The following is an 18331-nucleotide window of genomic DNA, read 5'->3' as shown; positions in this document are numbered from 1 at the left end:
AGTAGGCGTCCTGGTGGAGGTGATGGGGTGAGTGGGAGGTGATGGGGTGAGTAGGCGTCCTGGTGGAGGTGATGGGGTGAGTGGGAGGTGATGGGTCACCTTGCTAAGCAACGTCAATCTTGTGAGAACCAAGTATTTTGTCAGCCAACAGGCAGATGTGGTTAGATTACGTGGTACATTTGCATATATGCAAATACAGAATGACTGCCCTGCTCGCGGGGTGGGCCTGTGGGCGGGGCTGAATCGTCGGGCTGCGCGCGCATACGTGGGCGGGAAAAGCGGGTCTGTGGGCGGAGCTTCGGCGTCGGCTGCGCGCGCACTCAGCGCGGGATTGTGAGGGGGCGTGGCCCCGGCGGGTTGTGAGGGGGCGTAGGACGCGGGGCGGGGCTAAAACTGCGCACGCAGCCGCGAGAGGCGTGCACGGGGCACGTGCGAGCGCCCATTGTTCATGCATGGGTTGGGGGGACCAGGGATTTCTCCGCCGGTCTGGTCCGATCCCTGCTCCGCCCGCCCCGCAGTGAGCCGGCCCTTGCGAGGCGAGGCGAGGCGAGGCCTTCCCAGTAGCCCCGCCCTTCACAGTCCGCTCCCGGAAGTCCCGACCTCTGCGCTCTCCTTTTCCGGAAGTCCTATCCGCTGAGCACTACTCTTCCGGAAGTCCCGCCCTCTTAATTCCTCCCCCCGGAAGTCTCGTCCTCCGAGCACGGCCCTCCCGGAAGTTCCTCTCCGGATGTCCCGCCCACAGCAGCATGGCGGCCGTGGAGACTCGGGTGTGTGAGACTGCGGGCTGCAGCCGCGAGGCCAAGCTGCAGTGCCCGACGTGCATCAAGCTGGGCATCCAGGGCTCCTACTTCTGCTCGCAGGTCGGCCACCGCCGCCGGCGCCTCCCTCCTTCCGTCCCTCCCTCGCCGCCCCTGCGAGGGGCTCCGTGTCCTACGCCGGGCTCGGCCGCGCTCCCCAGACGGGCGGGCAGGTGGGCGGGCGGGGCTCCCCCGGGGATCCCGGGCGGGAGGGGTCCCCGCATCAGGAGGGGGGTCCCCGCATCAGGAGGGGGGTCCCTGCATCAGGAGGGGGGTCCCCGCATCAGGAGGGGGTTCCCCGCATCAGGAGGGTCCCCGCATCAGGAGGGGTCCCGCATCAGGAGGGGGTCCCGCATCAGGAGGGTCCCGCATCGGGTGGGTCCCGCATCAGGAGGGGGGTCCCCGCATCGGGAGGGGGGTCCCCGCATCGGGAGGGTCCCGCATCAGGAGGGTCCCCGCGTCAGGAGGGGGTCCCGCATCAGGAGGGGGTCCCGCATCAGGAGGGTCCCGCATCAGGAGGGGGGTCCCCGCATCGGGAGGGGGGTCCCCGCATCGGGAGGGGTCCCGCATCGGGAGGGTCCCCGCATCAGGAGGGGTCCCGCATCGGGAGGGTCCCGCATCGGGAGGGGTCACGCATCAGGAGGGGTCACGCATCAGGAGGGGGTCCCGCATCAGGAGGGTCCCCGCATCAGGAGGGTCCCCGCATCAGGAGGGGGTCCCGCATCAGGAGGGGGTCCCGCATCAGGAGGGTCCCCGCATCGGGGGAGGGGTCCCACATCAGGAGGGTCCCCGCATCAGGAGGGGGTCCCGCATCAGGAGGGTCCCCGCATCAGGAGGAGGGTCCCCGCATCAGAAGGGGGGTCCCCGCATCAGGAGGAGGGTCCCCGCATCAGGAGGGGTCTCCGCATCAGGAGGGTCCCCGCATCAGGAGGAGGGGCCCCGCATCAGGAGGGTCCCGCATCAGGAGGGTCCCCGCATCAGGAGTTTCCCCGCATCGGGAGGTCCCCGCATCAGGAGGGCGTCCCGCATCGGGTGGGTTTTGGGGTCAGGTCGTCCGGGTCCGGCCCTGGCCGGGAGGGCTGTGCTGTGTGTCTCCCAGGGGCATCGCTGCAGATGACAGGCCTCTGGCTGCTGTGAGGTGTCCTGCCCACGTGTAGAGGAGCCGGTGGGCTGGGTCAGGTGCCAGCTGCAGAAGCCACCCTCACTGCAGCTGTGTGGCTAGGTGACGCGGCGCCCAGCCTTGGGCACAGTGGGCGTAGCGGGGCCTCAAGGGGAGTGGGCCCAGCCCCTCTGCTGTCTGCAGAAAGTGCAGCTTGTGGCTGGCTGCCTCCCCAGAGGTAAACCGTGCTCCGCACAGAAGCCCGTCACCCGAGGAAGAGCTGGCGGGCAGGCAGCGCCGCCGTGGCTCCGGCGGCGGGGGGCACCCACAGGGGAGCTGCGGTGGGACTGCAGCGCTGGGTGAGCCTGGGGAGTTGTGTAAGGGCTGGAGACAGGTGTGTGGTCGCCAGCCGCAAGCCCCTCCTGATGGGCACCGCAGGCCTCGCCTCAGCAGTCGCGCCCACTGGGCACAGAACAAGGCCGGCCTCTGCCCTCCTGTTCTCAGTGCACAAGCGGAAGGCAGCTGTCTCTCTCTCAGCTGTGTCATACTGGTTTATTTTCGATTTTTAAAGACCTTGACAAGTGACATGGTGGGCAGAGAGAACTAGAGCGAGCACCACCCTGGCACACGGGATGCCGGGCATCAGACGTGAGGCCTCCCTCTCAGGTCCCGGAACCCATGCATGGGGCCACCCCCTGGCTCGCTGCCTGATTCATCAGCTTAACCTGGGGCTTGGCCCTGTGACCCTCTTTCCTGGTGGAGGGAGAGGGGCTGGGGGGCGAGGTGAGAGACGGCACAGACTACACCCGGGCACTCGGGCTTCTGTGAAACCTCCTGGCCCCTCGGGGTTTGCTCTCACGGGTGCCTGTTGATTCTTGCTAGATGGTGACTCACTCATAATTCATGATGCTTTTCGGCGTAGCTTTGAGGCAGCTTTCTTTTTTTTTTTTAAGATTTTATTTATTTATTAATGAGGAACATGGGAGGAAAGAGAAAGAACCAGGCATCACTCTGGTACATGTGCTGCCTGGGATTGAACTCAGGACCTCATGCTTGAGAGTCCGATGCTTTATCCACTGCGCCACCCCCAGGACCACCGAGGCAGCTTTCCGTAGAAAGTTGGTGCTCACAGTGACAGCTTGATAGCCACCACGGTCCCCGCCTCGCTGATGCTGGCCGCTGGGTGGGGGAGCTCAGCAGGGCAGGCGCCTTCTCCCCCTGCTGGCAGCCGGCCTCATGGCCCAACTGCAGCGTCCCTTGGCCTCTCGCCAGGTCTGGCACAGCCCCCACTGGTGGACTTTGCTGGTCCTGCTCCAGCAGGGGTGCAGCCTGTCGTCACCCTGCCCCCTAGCCCCCAGAACACCCAGCTGGGACCCCAGGGTAGGCGGCAGGGGACGTGATGTCCTGACAGACTGTAGTTGAGAGGCGGGGGGAGGGGGGGGCTTCAGTACTTCTGGGTGGGGTCTGCGATCATTGTTTTAACATTGTGACTCATGGTGTCCGTGGCTGAGTCAACAGACTGGGACATAGGCGGCTGAGAAGCCCCTGTGTGCAGAAGCCTGGCGCTGGAGCCCCAGCTCTGTGGGGGAGCATCGTGGACAGTGGGCAGAGCTCCCGCCCTCCTCCGGAGTGGCCTGGGGAGGCAGCTCAGTGGGTGACACACGCACGTGGGCCTGGATTCAGCTGTCACCCACATCTAAAAGTGGCTGTTCTGGGGGCCAGGTGGTAGCGCAGGAAGTTAAGTGCACATGGCGCGACGCACAAAGACCGGGGTAAAGATCCCGGTTCGAGCCCCCGGGTTTTCACCTGCAGGGGCGTCGCTTAACAGGCAGTGAAGCAGGTCTGCAGGTGTCTGTCTTTCTCTCCCCCTCTCTGTCTTCCCCATCTCTCTCCATTTCTCTGTCCTATCCAACAACTACATCAGTAATAATAGACGATAATAATAACCACAACAATGATAAAACAAGGGCAACAAAAGGGGGAAAAATAGCCTCCAGGAGCAGTGAATTCGTGACAAACCCCAACAATAACCCTGGAGGCAAAAATAAAGTGGTTGTTCTGGGACAGTGTAATGGCTGGGCAAGACTTTACTTTTTTGTTTAATTGTAGTTATTGTTGCTGTTGGTGTCGTTGTTGGATAGGACAGAGAGAAATGGAGAGAGGAGAGGAAGACAGAGAGGGGGAGAGAAAGACAGACACCTGCAGACCTGCTTCACCGCCTGTGAAGCGACTCCCCTGCAGGTGGGGAGCCGGGGGCTCGAACCGGGATCCTTACGCAGGTCCTTGTGCTTTGCGCCACGTGCGCTTAACCCGCAGCACTAGCACCCGACTCCCTAGACTTTACTTTTTTTATAGAACAGGGACAGAACCTGAGATGGAAGGCGGGGAATAGAGAGAAAGAGACATCTGCTAATAGCACTGCTTCACTGCTAGCAGCCGGGTGGTGGCACACCTGTTACCATGTGCAAGGGTTTGAGCCCCGGCCCCCACCTGCATGGGGGAGCTTCTCAAGTGGCAAAGCAGGGCTGCAGGTGATTCTGTCTTTCTCCTTCTCTATCTTACCCTTGAGTCTCAGTTTCTCTCTCTATCCAATAAGTGAATAAAGGAAGGAAGGAAGGAAAAAGACTTTCATCTCTGAGGCTTCAAAGTCCCAGATTTGATCTCTGCTCACATAATCCAGAGTGGAGCAGTGATCTGATAAAAGTAAATAATTTCTTTTTTTAGTAGCTTTTTGTTATTGTTATTTCACATACTTCACTACTTGTATCTCTTTTTTTTTTTCCCTCCAGGGTTATTGCTGGGCTCGGTGCCTGCACCATGAATCCACCGCTCCCGGAGGCCACCTTTTCCCCCTTTTGTTGCCCCCGCCTCACTGTGGCCACCATTATTACCATTGTTGATGTTGTTCGTTGTTGGACAGGACAGAGAGAAATGGAGAGAGGAGGGGAAGACAGAGAGGGGAGAGAGAAAGATAGACACCTGCAGACCTGCTTCACCGCCTGTGAAGCGACTCCCCTGCAGGTGGGGAGCCGGGGGCTCCAACCGGGATCCTTATGCCTGTCCCTGCGCTTTGCGCCACATGCGCTTAACCTGCTGTGCCACCGCCCGACCCCCGTACTTGTATCTTAAGTTCTTCTTTTCTTTGCTATTTTTTAGTGCTGTTTTCTGCTTTTAAATATTTATTTATTCCCCTTTGTTGCCCTTGTCTTACTGTTGTAGTTATTGTTGTTATTGATATTGTTGTTGGATAGGGCAGAGAAATGGAGAGGGGACTTGAACCGGAATCCTTATGCTGGTCCTTATGCTTTGCGCCACGTGCGCTTGCCCCGCTGCACTACCGCCCGACTTCCTAAGTGCTGTTTTCTATCCTTCAAAAGCCTGGCTGGGTATTTATGTGTTAAGGAGAGAGAGCCAGGATATCAGTCTGGCATATGCACTAGAGGGACAAGCAACTCAACTCAGGACCTCTTGTTTGCTGGGCCAAGGCCCATTCTTTAAAAAGAGAGAGACAGACAGACTGACTGACTAAGTGACTTGTGGAGGGAGAAAGACCAGAGCACTGCCCCGGTCTGGCAGAGGCACCAGGCACTAGCCCTTTCTGGGCTCTCGGATGCAGTGGGTGTTCTGCGGGCTGATCTCTCCCTGCCTGCTGCCCGTCTCCCGTCTCTGTGATGACTGGTCCTCCAGTGCGCCTACCTACAGCGGCATGGCACTTGGTTTGCGTCACTGCCAGTGCTGTTCAAAGTAGTAGCCCAGAGACCTGGTCGATCTTGCACCTGGTAGAACACACATCACCAGGCACAAGGACTCGGGTTCAAGCCCCTGGTCCCCCCTGCAGGGAGGAAGCTTCACAAGTGATGAAGCAGGTCTGCAGGTGTCTCTGCCTATCTCCATCTCTCCTCAATTTCTGTCTGTCTATCAGTAAACAAAAAGATCAGACAGAGAAAGAAAGAAAGAAAGAAAGAAAGAAAGAAAGAAAGAAGAAAAATAGGACCACCATGAGTACTGGGCTTTTTGAGCTAGCACCAAGCCCCAGCAATAATCCTGCCTTCTGGCAGTAAAAATAAACTCAAGGGGCATAATGGTTATGCAAAGAGATTGTCATACCTGAGGCTCCAGAGGCCTAGGTTCAATCCCCCACACCATCACAAGCTAGAGTTGAGTAGTGCTCTGGTTAAAAAAATCAAACAAGTGGTCCGCGAGGTGGCGCAGTGGATGAAGCACTGGACTCTCGAGCACGAGGCCCTGAGTTCGATCTGCGGCAGCACATGTGCCAGAGTGACTTCGGGTTCTTTCTCTCTCTCTTCCCGTCTTTCTCATGAATAAAGAAAATCTTTTTTAAAAAATCAGCTCGGCAGTAGCTCCGGTCTCTCCTTACTGAGACAGTCGCTCAAGTCTAGGCTTCATGTTGGATTGAGCTTTGTGCGGGGGTCAGGGGTGCCATCATTTCTCGTGCTGTAAATGGTACGGCACCGCTGGTTTTGGTTTCTGTCAGGAGGCTTCCAGAAGCTGCTGCATGAACACTGTCCCTTGTGCCATTTCCCAGTGATGCCTCACACTGACCTTCATCGTGTCCTTGCAGGAATGTTTCAAAGGAAGTTGGGCTACTCACAAGTTGCTGCATAAGAAAGCAAGTAAGTGATGCTGCCTGGGCCCGGTGTGGAAGACAGACGAGCCCCTTCCCTCGGGCGCCGCCTCGCGTCCTGTCTTCCTCTGCGCCCTGAGACCGACGGGTGGGCTCTTCGCCCTCCTGGGTCACAGTGGCGACAGCAACGGGACAGGCTGCGGTAGGGCTCCCCCGTGCCTGAGCCCCCCGCCCCTTCCACTCTCACTTTTCTTTGTGTCTGATCGCCTGTTGTGTCCAAAGCGACAGTGGAAACGACAGCTTTGCTCCCGTGTCCACGTTGGTAGGGCCCATCACAAAGCAGTGCTCACACAGACGCTGGCTTCTGACTGCGGCTGAGTCACGCACAGCCGCGTGGCAGTGCACCTGGCGGAGTGTACACGCACACACAGAAGCGCCCAGTCCCACCCACAAGGGGAGGCTCACAAGTGGTGGGGTGGGGCTACAGGTGTCTCTTTATCCCTGTCTGTCTGTCCTTCCCTTGTGGTTTCTGAGTGTCCACGTGGGGTGTGGGAGGCGACTTGGGTGCTGGCTCACGGGGCTCCTTTATGTGCCGGGCGCTCCTGTCCAGCCCGACTCGGTCCAGAACTTAGGGCTCTGAGCAGCCCTGTCCTCTCTCCTGACCCCTGCTCTCTGCCCACCTTCAGCCATCTCCCACATGTCCCTTGGTGTTCTAGGCTCTTAGGTGCTGGCGCTCCTTTCGGACTTAGTTTTGGTTATTCTGTTCACAAGAAAGGGGGAGGGAGGCCAGAGCACTGGCAGAGGCGGAGCTGGGAATTGAACTTGGGGCCTCGTGTTGGGACACTTAGGGCTCCATGGCCGTGCTGCCTTCATTTTGGATGGAGACAGGTTGAGAGGGAAGGGGGAGGAAGAGGGGAGGAAAGACCCCTGCAGCCCTGTGCGTGAAGCTCCCCCCGGCGTCCCAGAGGCTCTAGTGTGTGCTCTCAACCCAGTGTGCCAGCGCCTACATTTTTTATTATTATTTGCTGGCTGTTCATTTTATAAGCACCTGCCATTGCCCCATATTCCCTCCCAGGACATCCTCTGCCAGGCCCCAGCCACTGCCCGCCCGTCCAGGAGAGTGAAGGGCAGTGGGCAGCATCTCTAGGAAGGTGCCCCAGGTGCTGAGGGGAGCAGGACTGATTGGGTGCGAGCCAGGGGACTTCCATGGTGCAGGCCCAGGTGCAGCCAGTGCGGGGGGCGATGACCCAGCCTGTGCACATACGCGCACACATACACACACACACACACCCTACACCTGGTTCCTTGATGCTGAGACTTCTCCACTGTAGGATTCTGAGACAGCAGGGCCATGGGACAGTGTTTGCACCAACAAGGTCAGAGACTAGCTGAGTTGTGCGCAGACCGTCCCTGGACAGCTAGGGCTGCTCAAGGTACTCTTGAGGATTCCTGGGCCTGTCCAGCCTCTCTTCCTGAGTGGATATGGTGCTCTGGGCCTGTGTACCTTCTCGCCAGAGGCTTCCTGGGTGCAGGTTTTGTGCTACAGAGCAGGCATCCTGCAGACTGACCCGTGTCCCCTTAGAAAAGGAGTTGTCTGGCCATCCTCACCAGCATTGTGCAGAGCCCTGGCTGAGGGGCCCTTCTCCCCACTCGGGGTTCTCCTGGAGGTGGTGGGTGAGGCTGGCAGGGCCTCGGGGACCAGGCTGCTCTGTGCTGCCCCATGTTCATGTCTTCTCTCTCCTGCCAGAAGATGACAAGGCCAAGCAGGATGTGCCCTCCTGGACCGTGGAAGGTGACGTGAACACCGACCCCTGGGCCGGGTACCGCTACACAGGCAAGCTCCGGCCCCACTATCCACTGGTGAGTCGGGATGCAGCAGCAGGACCCCAGGGTTGGGGAGACAGCACTATGGTTCTGTACAGAACTCTCCTCTCCGAGGCTCTGAGGCCCCGGGTTCAACCCCTGGGACTACCATCAGCCAGAGCTGAACAGGGCTCTGAGGAAAACAAACCAAAAAATTTGCACGCTAGTTCCTGGATGATTTTTGTGGTGTTTTCTTGAGAAGGTTATAGAGGGGCGGGGGTAGACAGCTTTGCCGTTCAGTGAGAGACAGGGTGGGTGGCAGTGGCCAGCATGTCAGGGCAGCTGCCTCTGCTCTGGTCTGTTCCTGTCCCTTTTTCTAGGCTAGTCTGTTTCTACCTTTCCAAGATGAGGCACTCCTTACCCCCTAACCTTCTGCGTGCTCTTAGCTTGTCTTGCCGTCCTCGGGTGTTTAAATTCTGTCTTGTGGCCCTTTTCTTCTCGTGAAAGGGACGCATGTTTGACCTAAAATCTGAGTGAGGAGAGGCAGGGTGGTGGTTCACCAGGTTGTGTTGGCTGCACGTGCTACAGTGCATGAGGAACCTGGCTTCCTGCCCCACTCCTCCCCTGCGGGGGAGCCTCACGGGGGGGTGAAGCAGAGCTGCAAGTGTCTGTCTCCCATCTCCCTACCCTCTCGATTTTTCTGTCTCTATCCGATAAATAAAATTTAAAACAAAAAACAAAGCCTTAAAAAAACATGTAGGCGGGGACAGGGGTAGATAGCATAGTGGTTATGCAAAGAGACTCTAATGCCTGAGGCTCCAAAATCCCAGGTTCAATCCCCCCACACCACTGTAAGCCAGAGCTGATGAGGGCCCTGGTGTTTCTCTCTGTGTCTTTCTCTCTCTGCGTCTCTCTCAGAAAACAAAATAAATAAAATACTTTTTAAGACCACAGAAGTGATAGCTCAGCAGGTGGAATATGTGCAGCCCAGCTGTGCTCCTGCCCCCCAGTGACTCTAGTTAAGCAAAGAACTGGCCCTTGTGCAGGGCTCCTCTCCCCTCCACCCTCCAGAGACATGCCCGGGGCCACTGCCCTGCGTCTCCTTGGGGCTGTGGCTTTCCGGCTGCTGTTGGTCTGAAAGCCGGGCCTGGGCCGTCCTGCTTCTGGAGTTGGCACTCCGTCCTCGTGGAACGATGGGGCGGCTGGGTGTCCTAGAGCTTGTTCTAGACATTGATCTCGCGCTCCCCTCGGCTGTGTTTCTTGTTAATACATTTCAGTGATGAAAGGCCCTTTCACATGCACATTTAAAAAATATATATATTTATTCCCTTTTGTTGCCCTTGTTTTATTTTTGTTATTATTATCGTTGTTATCGATATTGTTGGATAGGACAGAGAAGTGGAGAGAGGAGGGGGAGAGAAAGACAGACACCTGCAGACAGGCTTCAGTGCCTGTGAAGTGACTCCCCTATAGGTCGGGAGCCGGGGGCTCGAACCGGGATCTTTATGCCAGTCCTTGCGCTTGGCGCCACCTGCGCTTAACCCGCTGCACTACCGCCCGACTCCCTCATATCCACATTTTAATTAACCCCCTCGTTTCCAGATGCCCACGAGGCCTGTACCCAGCTACATTCAGAGGCCTGACTACGCAGACCATCCTCTAGGTGAGTTCCCAGGCCGGGCCCCCGTTGGAGCACTGGTGCGGCAGGAAGAAGCGATTCATCGTGGGGCCGGGCGGTGGTGCCAGGAGAGCACACATGCATAATGGCCTGGGTTCAGGTCCCAGCCCTCGCCTGCAGGGGAAATTTCATGACCAGGAGCAGGACTGCAGGTGTCTCTCTCCCTCTGTCTTCCCCATTTCCTCTGAACTTCTCTCTGTCTCCATCCAGAAAAAGAATGGGGGAGAAAATTACCTCCAGGAGTGGTGGGTTCATCGTGGGAGTCCCACGCCCCAGTGATAACCCTGGGGGGCTCCCTGGCCACTGGCCTCTGGCGCCGTGGAGCTCCATGCTCACAGTTCAGCTTCACTCTGTTGAGCAGGCCTTCCCTTTCACATTACAGACATTTGTTTTTGTTTCTTTGAAATGTCTTTATTGGGGATTAGTGTTTTACAGTCGACAGTGAATGCAATAGTTTGTACATACATAATACTTCTGTTTTCCACATAACAGTACAACTCCCATAAATAAACATTTGTTTTTTCATTCTGCCCGGGACTCACCCAGACGTGGCTGTCCCTCAGTCACTGACTCACTGGTCCTTGTAGCCACAGTATCCTCCCTGCTCACCGGGCTTCCCTACCTGCTCTGTACTTTAGGCATGTCTGAATCTGAGCAGGCGCTCAAAGGGACTTCCCAGATCAAGCTGCTCTCCTCTGACGACATAGAAGGGATGAGGCTCGTGTGTCGGGTGAGTTCCCTGGAAGGGACCTGGGGAGTGACTCCAGTTCCAGCCCCCTTTGTATTTCACTGGAGTGAGTGAGGGGTGTGTGCGTGTGTGTGTGTGTGTGTGTGTGTGTGTGTTTAGGTAAAATCTTTTATTTTGGATAGAGACCGAAATTGAGGGGGAAGTAGAGAGAGAGAGAGAGAGACCGAGAGACCTGCTTCACTGCTTATGAAGCTTCCCCCACTGCAGTTGGGGACCGAGGGCTTGACCCAGGTCCTTGCTCACTGTTTAATGTGTGTGAACCAGAGGTGTCACCACCCAGCCTGTGTGTGTGTGTGTGTGTGTGTGTGTGCGCGCGCACTTGCGCACACACGTGTGCGCCACTGACAAGGTCTCATGTTTGAGGGTGGTCTCTGTTGAGGTGATGTCTGCTGCTTTGATTGAGTGTGTGTGAGAGTCTATGTGTGTTTGATATTGTGTGTATGTGTGTTTGTGTGGGGGGGTGTCCATCATTTTAAGTTTGCGCTGTTTGTCTGAACTCAAGCTTCCTGTCAAGCCTGGTAGCAGTGGCTGCTGCTTTTTCAGTGAAATCACATTTGTGGTTTTCTGAGGAGAGAGTCGTGGGTTTGTGTAGTCCCTCCCCGCTCACAGTGAAGGTCTGAGCTGACCCAGCTCCCGCCAGTTTGCTCCTTGGCACTCCAGCAGGTGTCTGGCTGGCGAGGCAGCTCTGCTCACTGCAGCTGGTAGACTCAGGTGCTGTCAGGTGTCTGGCTGGCAAGGCAGGTCTGCTCACTGCAGCTGGCAGACTCAGGTGCTGTCAGGTGTCTGGCTGGCGAGGCAGCTCCGCTCACTACAGCTGGCAGACTCAGGTGCTGTCAGGTGTCTGGCTGGGCAAGGCAGCTCCGCTCACTGCAGCTGGCAGACTCAGGTGCTGTCAGGTGTCTGGCTGGCGAGGCAGCTCCGCTCACTGCAGCTGGTAGACTCAGGTGCTGTCAGGTGTCTGGCTGGCGAGGCAGCTCCGCTCGCTGCAGCTGGTAGACTCAGGTGCTGTCAGGTGTCTGGCTGGGCAAGGCAGCTCCGCTCACTGCAGCTGGTAGACTCAAGTGCTCATCAGGGAGTTAGTTGCGAGTGATCTGAGGTGGACGTTGGTGGTGGCAGTGCTGAGACCCCAGCCAGCGTCAGAGAGAGTGTCCTGCTCTCCCCTCTGGAGCGCCCTGTCTCTCTCACAGCTGGCCAGAGAAGTCCTGGACATCGCCGCTGGGATGGTCAAGCCCGGAGTGACCACTGAGGAGATCGACCACACAGTGCACTTGGTGAGACCTCGCTGCGTCCATGGGGCGCCCCGGCCCGGGAGCTCGCCGCTTTGCATGTGCTGGCACAAGCCCTAGTGTCCCGGCACGGCTGCGCTCACTCCCTGCACGTGTCACCAGGCCGTCTCCTTTGGGAGTCCCGACACTTTCTCTGTTTTGGTGTATTTTAGGCATGCATTGCAAGAAACTGCTACCCTTCTCCCCTGAATTATTATAATTTCCCAAAGTCGTGCTGCACTTCCGTGAATGAGGTCATCTGCCACGGGATTCCAGACCGGAGGCCCCTGCAGGATGGGGACATAGTGAATGGTAAAGGAGGCACTGCTCAGAGCCGCTGGGACTTGGGGGTAGGGGCACGAGGGGCAGTCCCTGTAGGTGAACGGGTGAGCGGTGGTGGCAGGAAGCAGCTGGGCCATGTGCAACGGGGTGTTCTTGCCACTTAGCAACCCAGCAGCCTGGAGAGAGCTGGTCAGGCTCCTTGCAGATAAGCAGGAGTCCCTGGTGCTGGGTAGAGACCAGTCGGGACACCCAGGACACACCGTCCTCAGTGCAGGCATCTGGCCGGTGAGGGTGCTGACGCTGGGCGTGCCACCCCACACCCCACAGAGACTACACGGGGCACCCTGTGTAGTCTGCAGGTGCCTGGCTGGCACGGCCGAGTGGGTGCTGGCACTGGGCGTGGCACCCCACAGGGCTCTGCTGAGGGGAGGACCACCACAGCCCTGACGCCTTCCCCAGCGGCAAGAGCCAGGCTTGAGCCTGGGTGTGGGGCAGAGCAAATGCACAGCTCAGGTGTCAGGTGGCAGAGCAAGGGCCAGGCGAGCTGCGGTGGTCAGCGGCGGCTCTCAGGGCGTCACAGCTCTGTAGGGTGTGAGCATGTGCCCGGCTGCTCCCTGAGTTTGCTGGCACCCGGGACTGCGGCCTGCCACCCTCAGCCTGGGGCCTTCCAGGCGGGTTCTTTGGGGTTTGCGCCTGAGAGCCGTCCAGTCGCAGCGTGATGGAGGGCCCGAGCGTGCCCCCGGCCGTGGGCCCCAGGACCCGTCCAGTCGCAGCGTGACGGAGGCCCGAGCGTGCGCCGGCCGTGGGCCCCAGAGCCGTCCAGTCGCAGCGTGACGGAGCCCGAGCGTGCCCCGGCCGTGCACCCCAGAGCCGTCCAGTTGCAGTGTGACAGAGGGCCCGAGCGTGCCCCGGCCGTGCGCCCCAGAGCCGTCCAGTCGCAGCGTGACGGAGGCCGAGTGTGCTCCCCCCCCCCCGGCCGTGGGCCCCAGAGCCGTCCAGTCGCAGCGTGACGGAGGCCGAGTATGCCCCCCCGGCTGTGCGCCCCAGGACCCCTGCTGTGGGCCCAGCACCCAGCTCTTGGGCCTCGAGGTGCCGGTGCTCGAGCTGCCACAGAGGGGGTGTCCCGGTGTCACCCGGCTGGTCAGGACAGAGGAGGAGCAGTGCTAGCTGTGTCCTTAGTGCCAGGCTCTCCCGTGGCCTTGCTCACGGTGTGCGGGCGCCTGGGCACAGCTGGCCTGTGGCCGGGGATGCGGGTGGGCCCAGGGTGCACACGGGGCGGGGCGGGGCGGGGTGAAGCCGGAGGGTCGCCGAGCTCTGCGGCCGCCTACTGCTGCAAGGGAGGATTTGTATGGTGGACGCGGCCACAGGACTCACCGTCCTCCCCTTGCAGTGGACATCACCCTCTACCGCAACGGTTACCATGGAGACCTGAACGAGACCTTCTTCGTGGGAGACGTGGATGAGGGGGCACGGAGGCTGGTGCAGACCACGTACGAGTGCCTGATGCAGGCCGTTGACGCAGGTCGCTGTCAGGCCGGGGTTGGGTGGGTGAGGGTGTGGGCACCCAGGGACCCTGGGCTGCAGGGGTGGGGTGGGGTGGGGTGGGGTGGGCCTGGGCCCCGGGTGGGGTAGGGGTGGGGTGGGCCTGGACCCTGTGTGGGCTAGGGATGGAGTGGGGGTGGTCTCTGGGCCCCGGGTGGGGTAGGGATGGGGTGGGCCTGGTCCCTGGACCCCAGGTGGGATCAGGCTGAGTAGGAGCCAGGGTTGGAGAGCCCTCCTGTCTGGCTTATCAGTGGGTTGGCTGCTCATGGCATAGCAGGAAGCTGGCAGGTCCCTCCTCTACACTCTGCTGGGACCCCTTCGAGGCCGCCATGGGCTCGGGGAGCTGGGTGCTTCCTGTCTGGGGCCCTGAGCTTGGCTGGTGCTGGCTAGTGGGGTGCTCTGTGCAGCGTCAGCATCGCCCACTCCGCCCCTCCTGCAGTGAAGCCCGGCGTCCGATACAGGGAGCTGGGCACCATCATTCAGAAGCACGCACAGGCCAGTGGCTTCTCTGTCGTCCGGAGCTACTGTGGGCACGGCATCCACAAGCTCTTCCACACGGCGCCCAACGTGCCTCACTACGCCAGTGAGTGTGCCCACGTGGCCAGCGTCTCTCCCGGTGGTTCTCAGCTGCCCCGAACATGCGTCTGGTCACTGTGGGGTGGGTGGACACTGCCCTCAGTCAGCCTGGGCCTCCCATGTCTATGTGCAGGGTGCCGGGCCAGAGCTCTGCCAGGAGCGGCTGAGAGGAGCTGTCCAGGCCATGTCCTCATGGGCAAGGGTGTCGTCCCTGGACGTGCCCACCAGGACACTGCTGCTGGGAGCGGTTCTGTTCCCTCATGGGGCGGGAACTCTCCGCTCCACCCAGCTCCACGTCCCCTGGACACGGGAGGCGGGGAGGCAGTGGGGTCCCTGCATGGCTGCCCTGCCACCTGGAGGAAACCTCTTGTTCCCGTGGCTGCAGTCTGATTCTGCTGAGCAGGAAATGGCGCTTTTCCTGTCATGGGAGTAAGGAAACTGCCTGCCTGCCTGCCTGGCAGTATGCTGCTTCCCCTGCCTGATTTCAGTGGGGTCTGACTGGGGGCGTCTCCTGTGCTCGCATCAGCAGGAGTCTCCTGGTTTCTGTCTAGTCACGGTCGTGTCTCTCCTTTCAGAAAACAAAGCTGTTGGTGTGATGAAGGCAGGCCACGTGTTCACCATCGAGCCCATGATCTGTGAAGGTGAGGAGGATACGGTTGGGGGGGGGGCTACGGGGCGGGCAGGAGCCCCGCTTCCCACCTGGAGACCAGGCCACTGCTCCCTGAGGGCCGAGCTGTTCTGCTCACACTCCCAGTCCCGCAGGCTGGCTCCGTGGCCTCCCGTGTTAGTTGGGAGCTCCCATTCCCATGCCCCGCCGTGGAGGATGTCACGCCCCCGTGTCAGCTGGTTTCTCCCCGAGTCCCTGGAGTGGGGACTGCCGTCTCCTTCCGCTGCTACCTAGTCACCGCAGTCCTTTCCAGGCCCCAGCCCCGCGGAGTCGTGACTGATCTGGGGAGATGCTGGCATCTTCCCTCTCCCTTCCTGTGTCTGTCTTTCTCTCCTTCCGCCTGAGAAGCTTTGACCCAGAGAAGAGTTGAGTTAGATACAGGCCCGTCAGGTTTCTGGAGCGTGTTCCCATGTGGGAGGGAGAGACAGTTCTGGGTGTGTCTGAGCTTCCTTAAGTGGCTGTAGCTTTAGCTCGATGATGGCTTTGGACTGCCTGACCTCACAGCTTCTGCTCGGGCCCCACACACGCATAATAAATAAACAGCAGACATGTAGCAGACATGTTGATGGCTGGCCCAGAAAGCCTGGCTGGCAGCCATGCCCACACTGTGGTGGCACCATCTGTGGGGCACCCGGGTGCAGCACAGGCACAGCCACCCGTGCATGGAGCTCAGCGCAGAGCAGCTTCCTGGGGGCCATCCGCCGGTGCTCTGCTCAGGGTGTCTCTGAGGTGCCCCAGTGTCCGATCCGGGAAAACCAGAGAAGCGTTGGCTGACCCCAAGGCTCAGCAAGTGAGGGCAGGGGCAGGGGGTTGCTGCATGTGGTCTGCGTAAGACTGCGAGGCCTGACCCCTCCCAGTGGAGACTGCTGCACGACTTTGAGCCCTGACCAGAGAGGAAGTCTGTCCAGATGCAGGTGTCGCTTGGTGTCAGTGCCACCCCAGCCTTCTCCTCCCTCTGTTTTCCATCCCCCCCCCCCCCCACGGGTCTGTGTCTTTCTCCTGGCCCGGGCTGTGGTCTCTGTGCACCGTCCTACCTGGGCTGCCACATGGGTGTGATGGTCAGGACCCAAGCACGCTGAGCCCCCGAAACGCTGCGTGCCCTCGTGCTTCTGACTAAATCTCTGGGTGTTGGGGATTGAACACCATCATGGACGTCAAGGGTCAGCTGTTTCTGTGCAGGCCGGTTCAGGGAGCTGCCTTCTCCGTCCGCGTGGCCAAGTCACGGCCCTGTGCTAACAGGTCTCAGCTGCTTCCTGCAACGAGACCTGGTTCCTTCCCTCTGCAGGGGCTGTCCTGATGCAGAACGTGGGGAACCCAGGGTGTGGGGGTGCTAAGGCCGCGGGGAGCCAGGGGTTCTGAGCAGGTGTCAGCGTATCCTCCATGAGGCACACACGGTGTGCTGCCCCGAGGAGCCGGGGACCGAGCTCAGAGGCCTGTCTGTCCTTTGGACATCTCTGGAGCCCCCCGGCCAGTCAGGGAGAGGGGGAGCCTCCCGTCAGGAGGGGCAGACTTGAGCCCGGGCTGTGGACGAGTGCATCGGGCTCCGTGCGCTGCCATGCTACCCCGAGGTCTCTGTCTGTTCCAGGTGGGTGGCAGGATGAGACCTGGCCAGACGGCTGGACGGCAGTGACCAGGGACGGCAAGCGGTCGGCGCAGTTTGAGCACACGCTGCTGGTCACGGACACCGGCTGTGAGGTCTTGACGCGGCGGCCGGACGGCGGGCGGCCCCACTTCATGGCGCAACTCTGAGCCCGCGCCCTCCTGCAGTCGAGAGCAGGTGTGAGTGCCCAACGGGGACGCCTTGCCTTGCCCCGCGGCTTCCACAAGTGGCCTTGTGTGCACAGCCGAGAGCCGGGCATGCCCGCCTGCGCCCTGTGCCCGCCCGGCACCCTCTGGCCCCACCTGCTTCCTGCTGCTTCTCCCGCGGCAGCTGGAGCCATGCGTCTCTGGGACTTGGGCAGTGGCTGCCGCCAGCTTTACCTTCACAGGTCTCAGCCGTGTGCTCTGGGGCCCTCCTGGAGACGCACCTGGGACGGTCAGAGCGCACCGTGGCCACTTATGGTTGGTTTTGCCATAAGTGGCCCGTGGCCCTGCCCCTCGCCGACGCCACCCTGCTCCCTTTCCCCGAGAGGCGCCTGCCCCCACAGGTGTCGGTGGGCGAGACGGCACGTCCTCAGCAGAAACGCCACTAGCCTTCCGGGTGCCGCAGGCCAGTGAGACCCCCAAGCCACCCCGGGACGGGGCGGGAGCCTGCAGGGTGCGACCCTGGACCCTCCTGGGTCTTCCCAGCTTGGACGCCCAAGGCAGCAGAGGCTCTGGTGTGAGGCCGCAGGTTCAGCACACCTGCTCCAAGGCACAGGGCACATCCACACCTTGCTGACCACGGGGAGCTGCTGACGTGCTGCCTGCCGCCCCGGGTCTGTGAGGCACCCAGAGCAGGTAGCAGACCTCGTCCCCAGTGCTAGGCAAGCTCTAGTGCCTCTGACCTTCACTGCTTTAAAGAACTGGGGTGTTTTCTAATCTAGTGACGCGCTGGGTCTAGCGTAGCGTTTGGGTGCGAGTGGTATTTTTCCTTGGGCTGTTGTGTCGGGGCTCGAGGGTGTCAGAGGTCTGGCCGGCCGGCCACGGGGCCTCTGCTGCGTTTGTCTGGGCTTTCAGGGTGGTGGCTGATCTCATAACCTGAAATAAACTCTGGTCAGTTGAGCGGTCTCTGTCTCCGGTGCAACTCCAGGGCTGCTCTTCCCGGGCCACATGCCCGGCTCTGACTGATGAGGGAGACCGAGGTGTAGGGCAGGGCGCCGGCCCCATGTCCTGCCAGCTCCTCGGAACCGGTCCCTTAGCTTTCCTCTCCCTGCCTTCTGCCAGCCCTCCACCCCCTTGGAACTAGAACAAGAGGGGGACATTCTGGCCTCAGCTTAGCCAGGAGCCCCCCAGGACCTCCCCCCTAGGCCCTGCTTCCCCATCTGGATTAGCAGGAAGGGGGGGGGTGTCTCGCCTCAGCCACATGCCTGCACCTCAGGACTCTTCTGCTGGGTGTGAGAAGGAAAAAGCACAATGCTCTCTGCTGACCCTGCGCAGCCTCAAGAGACCAGAAGCTGTCCCCTTTTCACGGTGCACTTGTTTCAGTTTTGCATGTTGTGAATTTGCAGGAAAGTCGAGAGTTTTCTGTGCTGAAGTAACCGTGCTGTTTACAAGTGGCCCAGGGCCATCCCGCCTGCGGAGTGAGCGGCTCCTGGGGACGCCCCATTCCAGTGTGCTCCCCAGAACCTTCCTCTTCTCGTGGGAGTGC

General features: G+C 60.1%; 1 protein-coding gene across 2 annotated transcripts; it reads left to right on the top strand.

The window, feature by feature from the left end:
- Window positions 1-478: 478 nt before the first annotated feature.
- METAP1 (methionyl aminopeptidase 1) lies at window positions 479-17745 on the top strand. Of its 2 annotated transcripts, none has more exons than XM_016194950.2 (11): window positions 479-860; window positions 6479-6530; window positions 8232-8341; window positions 9887-9947; window positions 10601-10692; window positions 11898-11981; window positions 12149-12287; window positions 13648-13779; window positions 14239-14382; window positions 14951-15016; window positions 16628-17745. In XM_016194950.2, exons 1-11 carry the CDS (start codon window positions 747-749, stop codon window positions 16789-16791), a joined length of 1158 nt encoding a protein of 385 aa, XP_016050436.1. In that variant the 5' UTR covers window positions 479-746; the 3' UTR covers window positions 16792-17745. The 2 variants fall into 2 exon arrangements, with proteins under 2 accessions (XP_016050436.1, XP_016050435.1); XM_016194949.2 differs by having other exon boundaries at window positions 482-860; window positions 8229-8341.
- Window positions 17746-18331: the final 586 nt, after the last annotated feature.

This window comes from Erinaceus europaeus, chromosome 2 (assembly GCF_950295315.1).
Source record: "Erinaceus europaeus chromosome 2, mEriEur2.1, whole genome shotgun sequence".
Classification (NCBI taxonomy): Eukaryota; Metazoa; Chordata; class Mammalia; order Eulipotyphla; family Erinaceidae; genus Erinaceus; species Erinaceus europaeus.
This window is presented reverse-complemented; position numbering and strand designations above follow the sequence as displayed.

Excerpts from the sequence above, each read along its gene's own strand:
- METAP1 (XM_016194949.2), top strand. The coding sequence starts at position 747 with ATGGCGGCCGTGGAGACTCGGGTGTGTGAGACTGCGGGCTGCAGCCGC. Across the intron at positions 9,948-10,600 it reads CTACGCAGACCATCCTCTAG|GCATGTCTGAATCTGAGCAG; the intron begins GTGAGTTCCCAG and ends TCTGTACTTTAG. Across the intron at positions 10,693-11,897 it reads GGATGAGGCTCGTGTGTCGG|CTGGCCAGAGAAGTCCTGGA; the intron begins GTGAGTTCCCTG and ends TCTCTCTCACAG.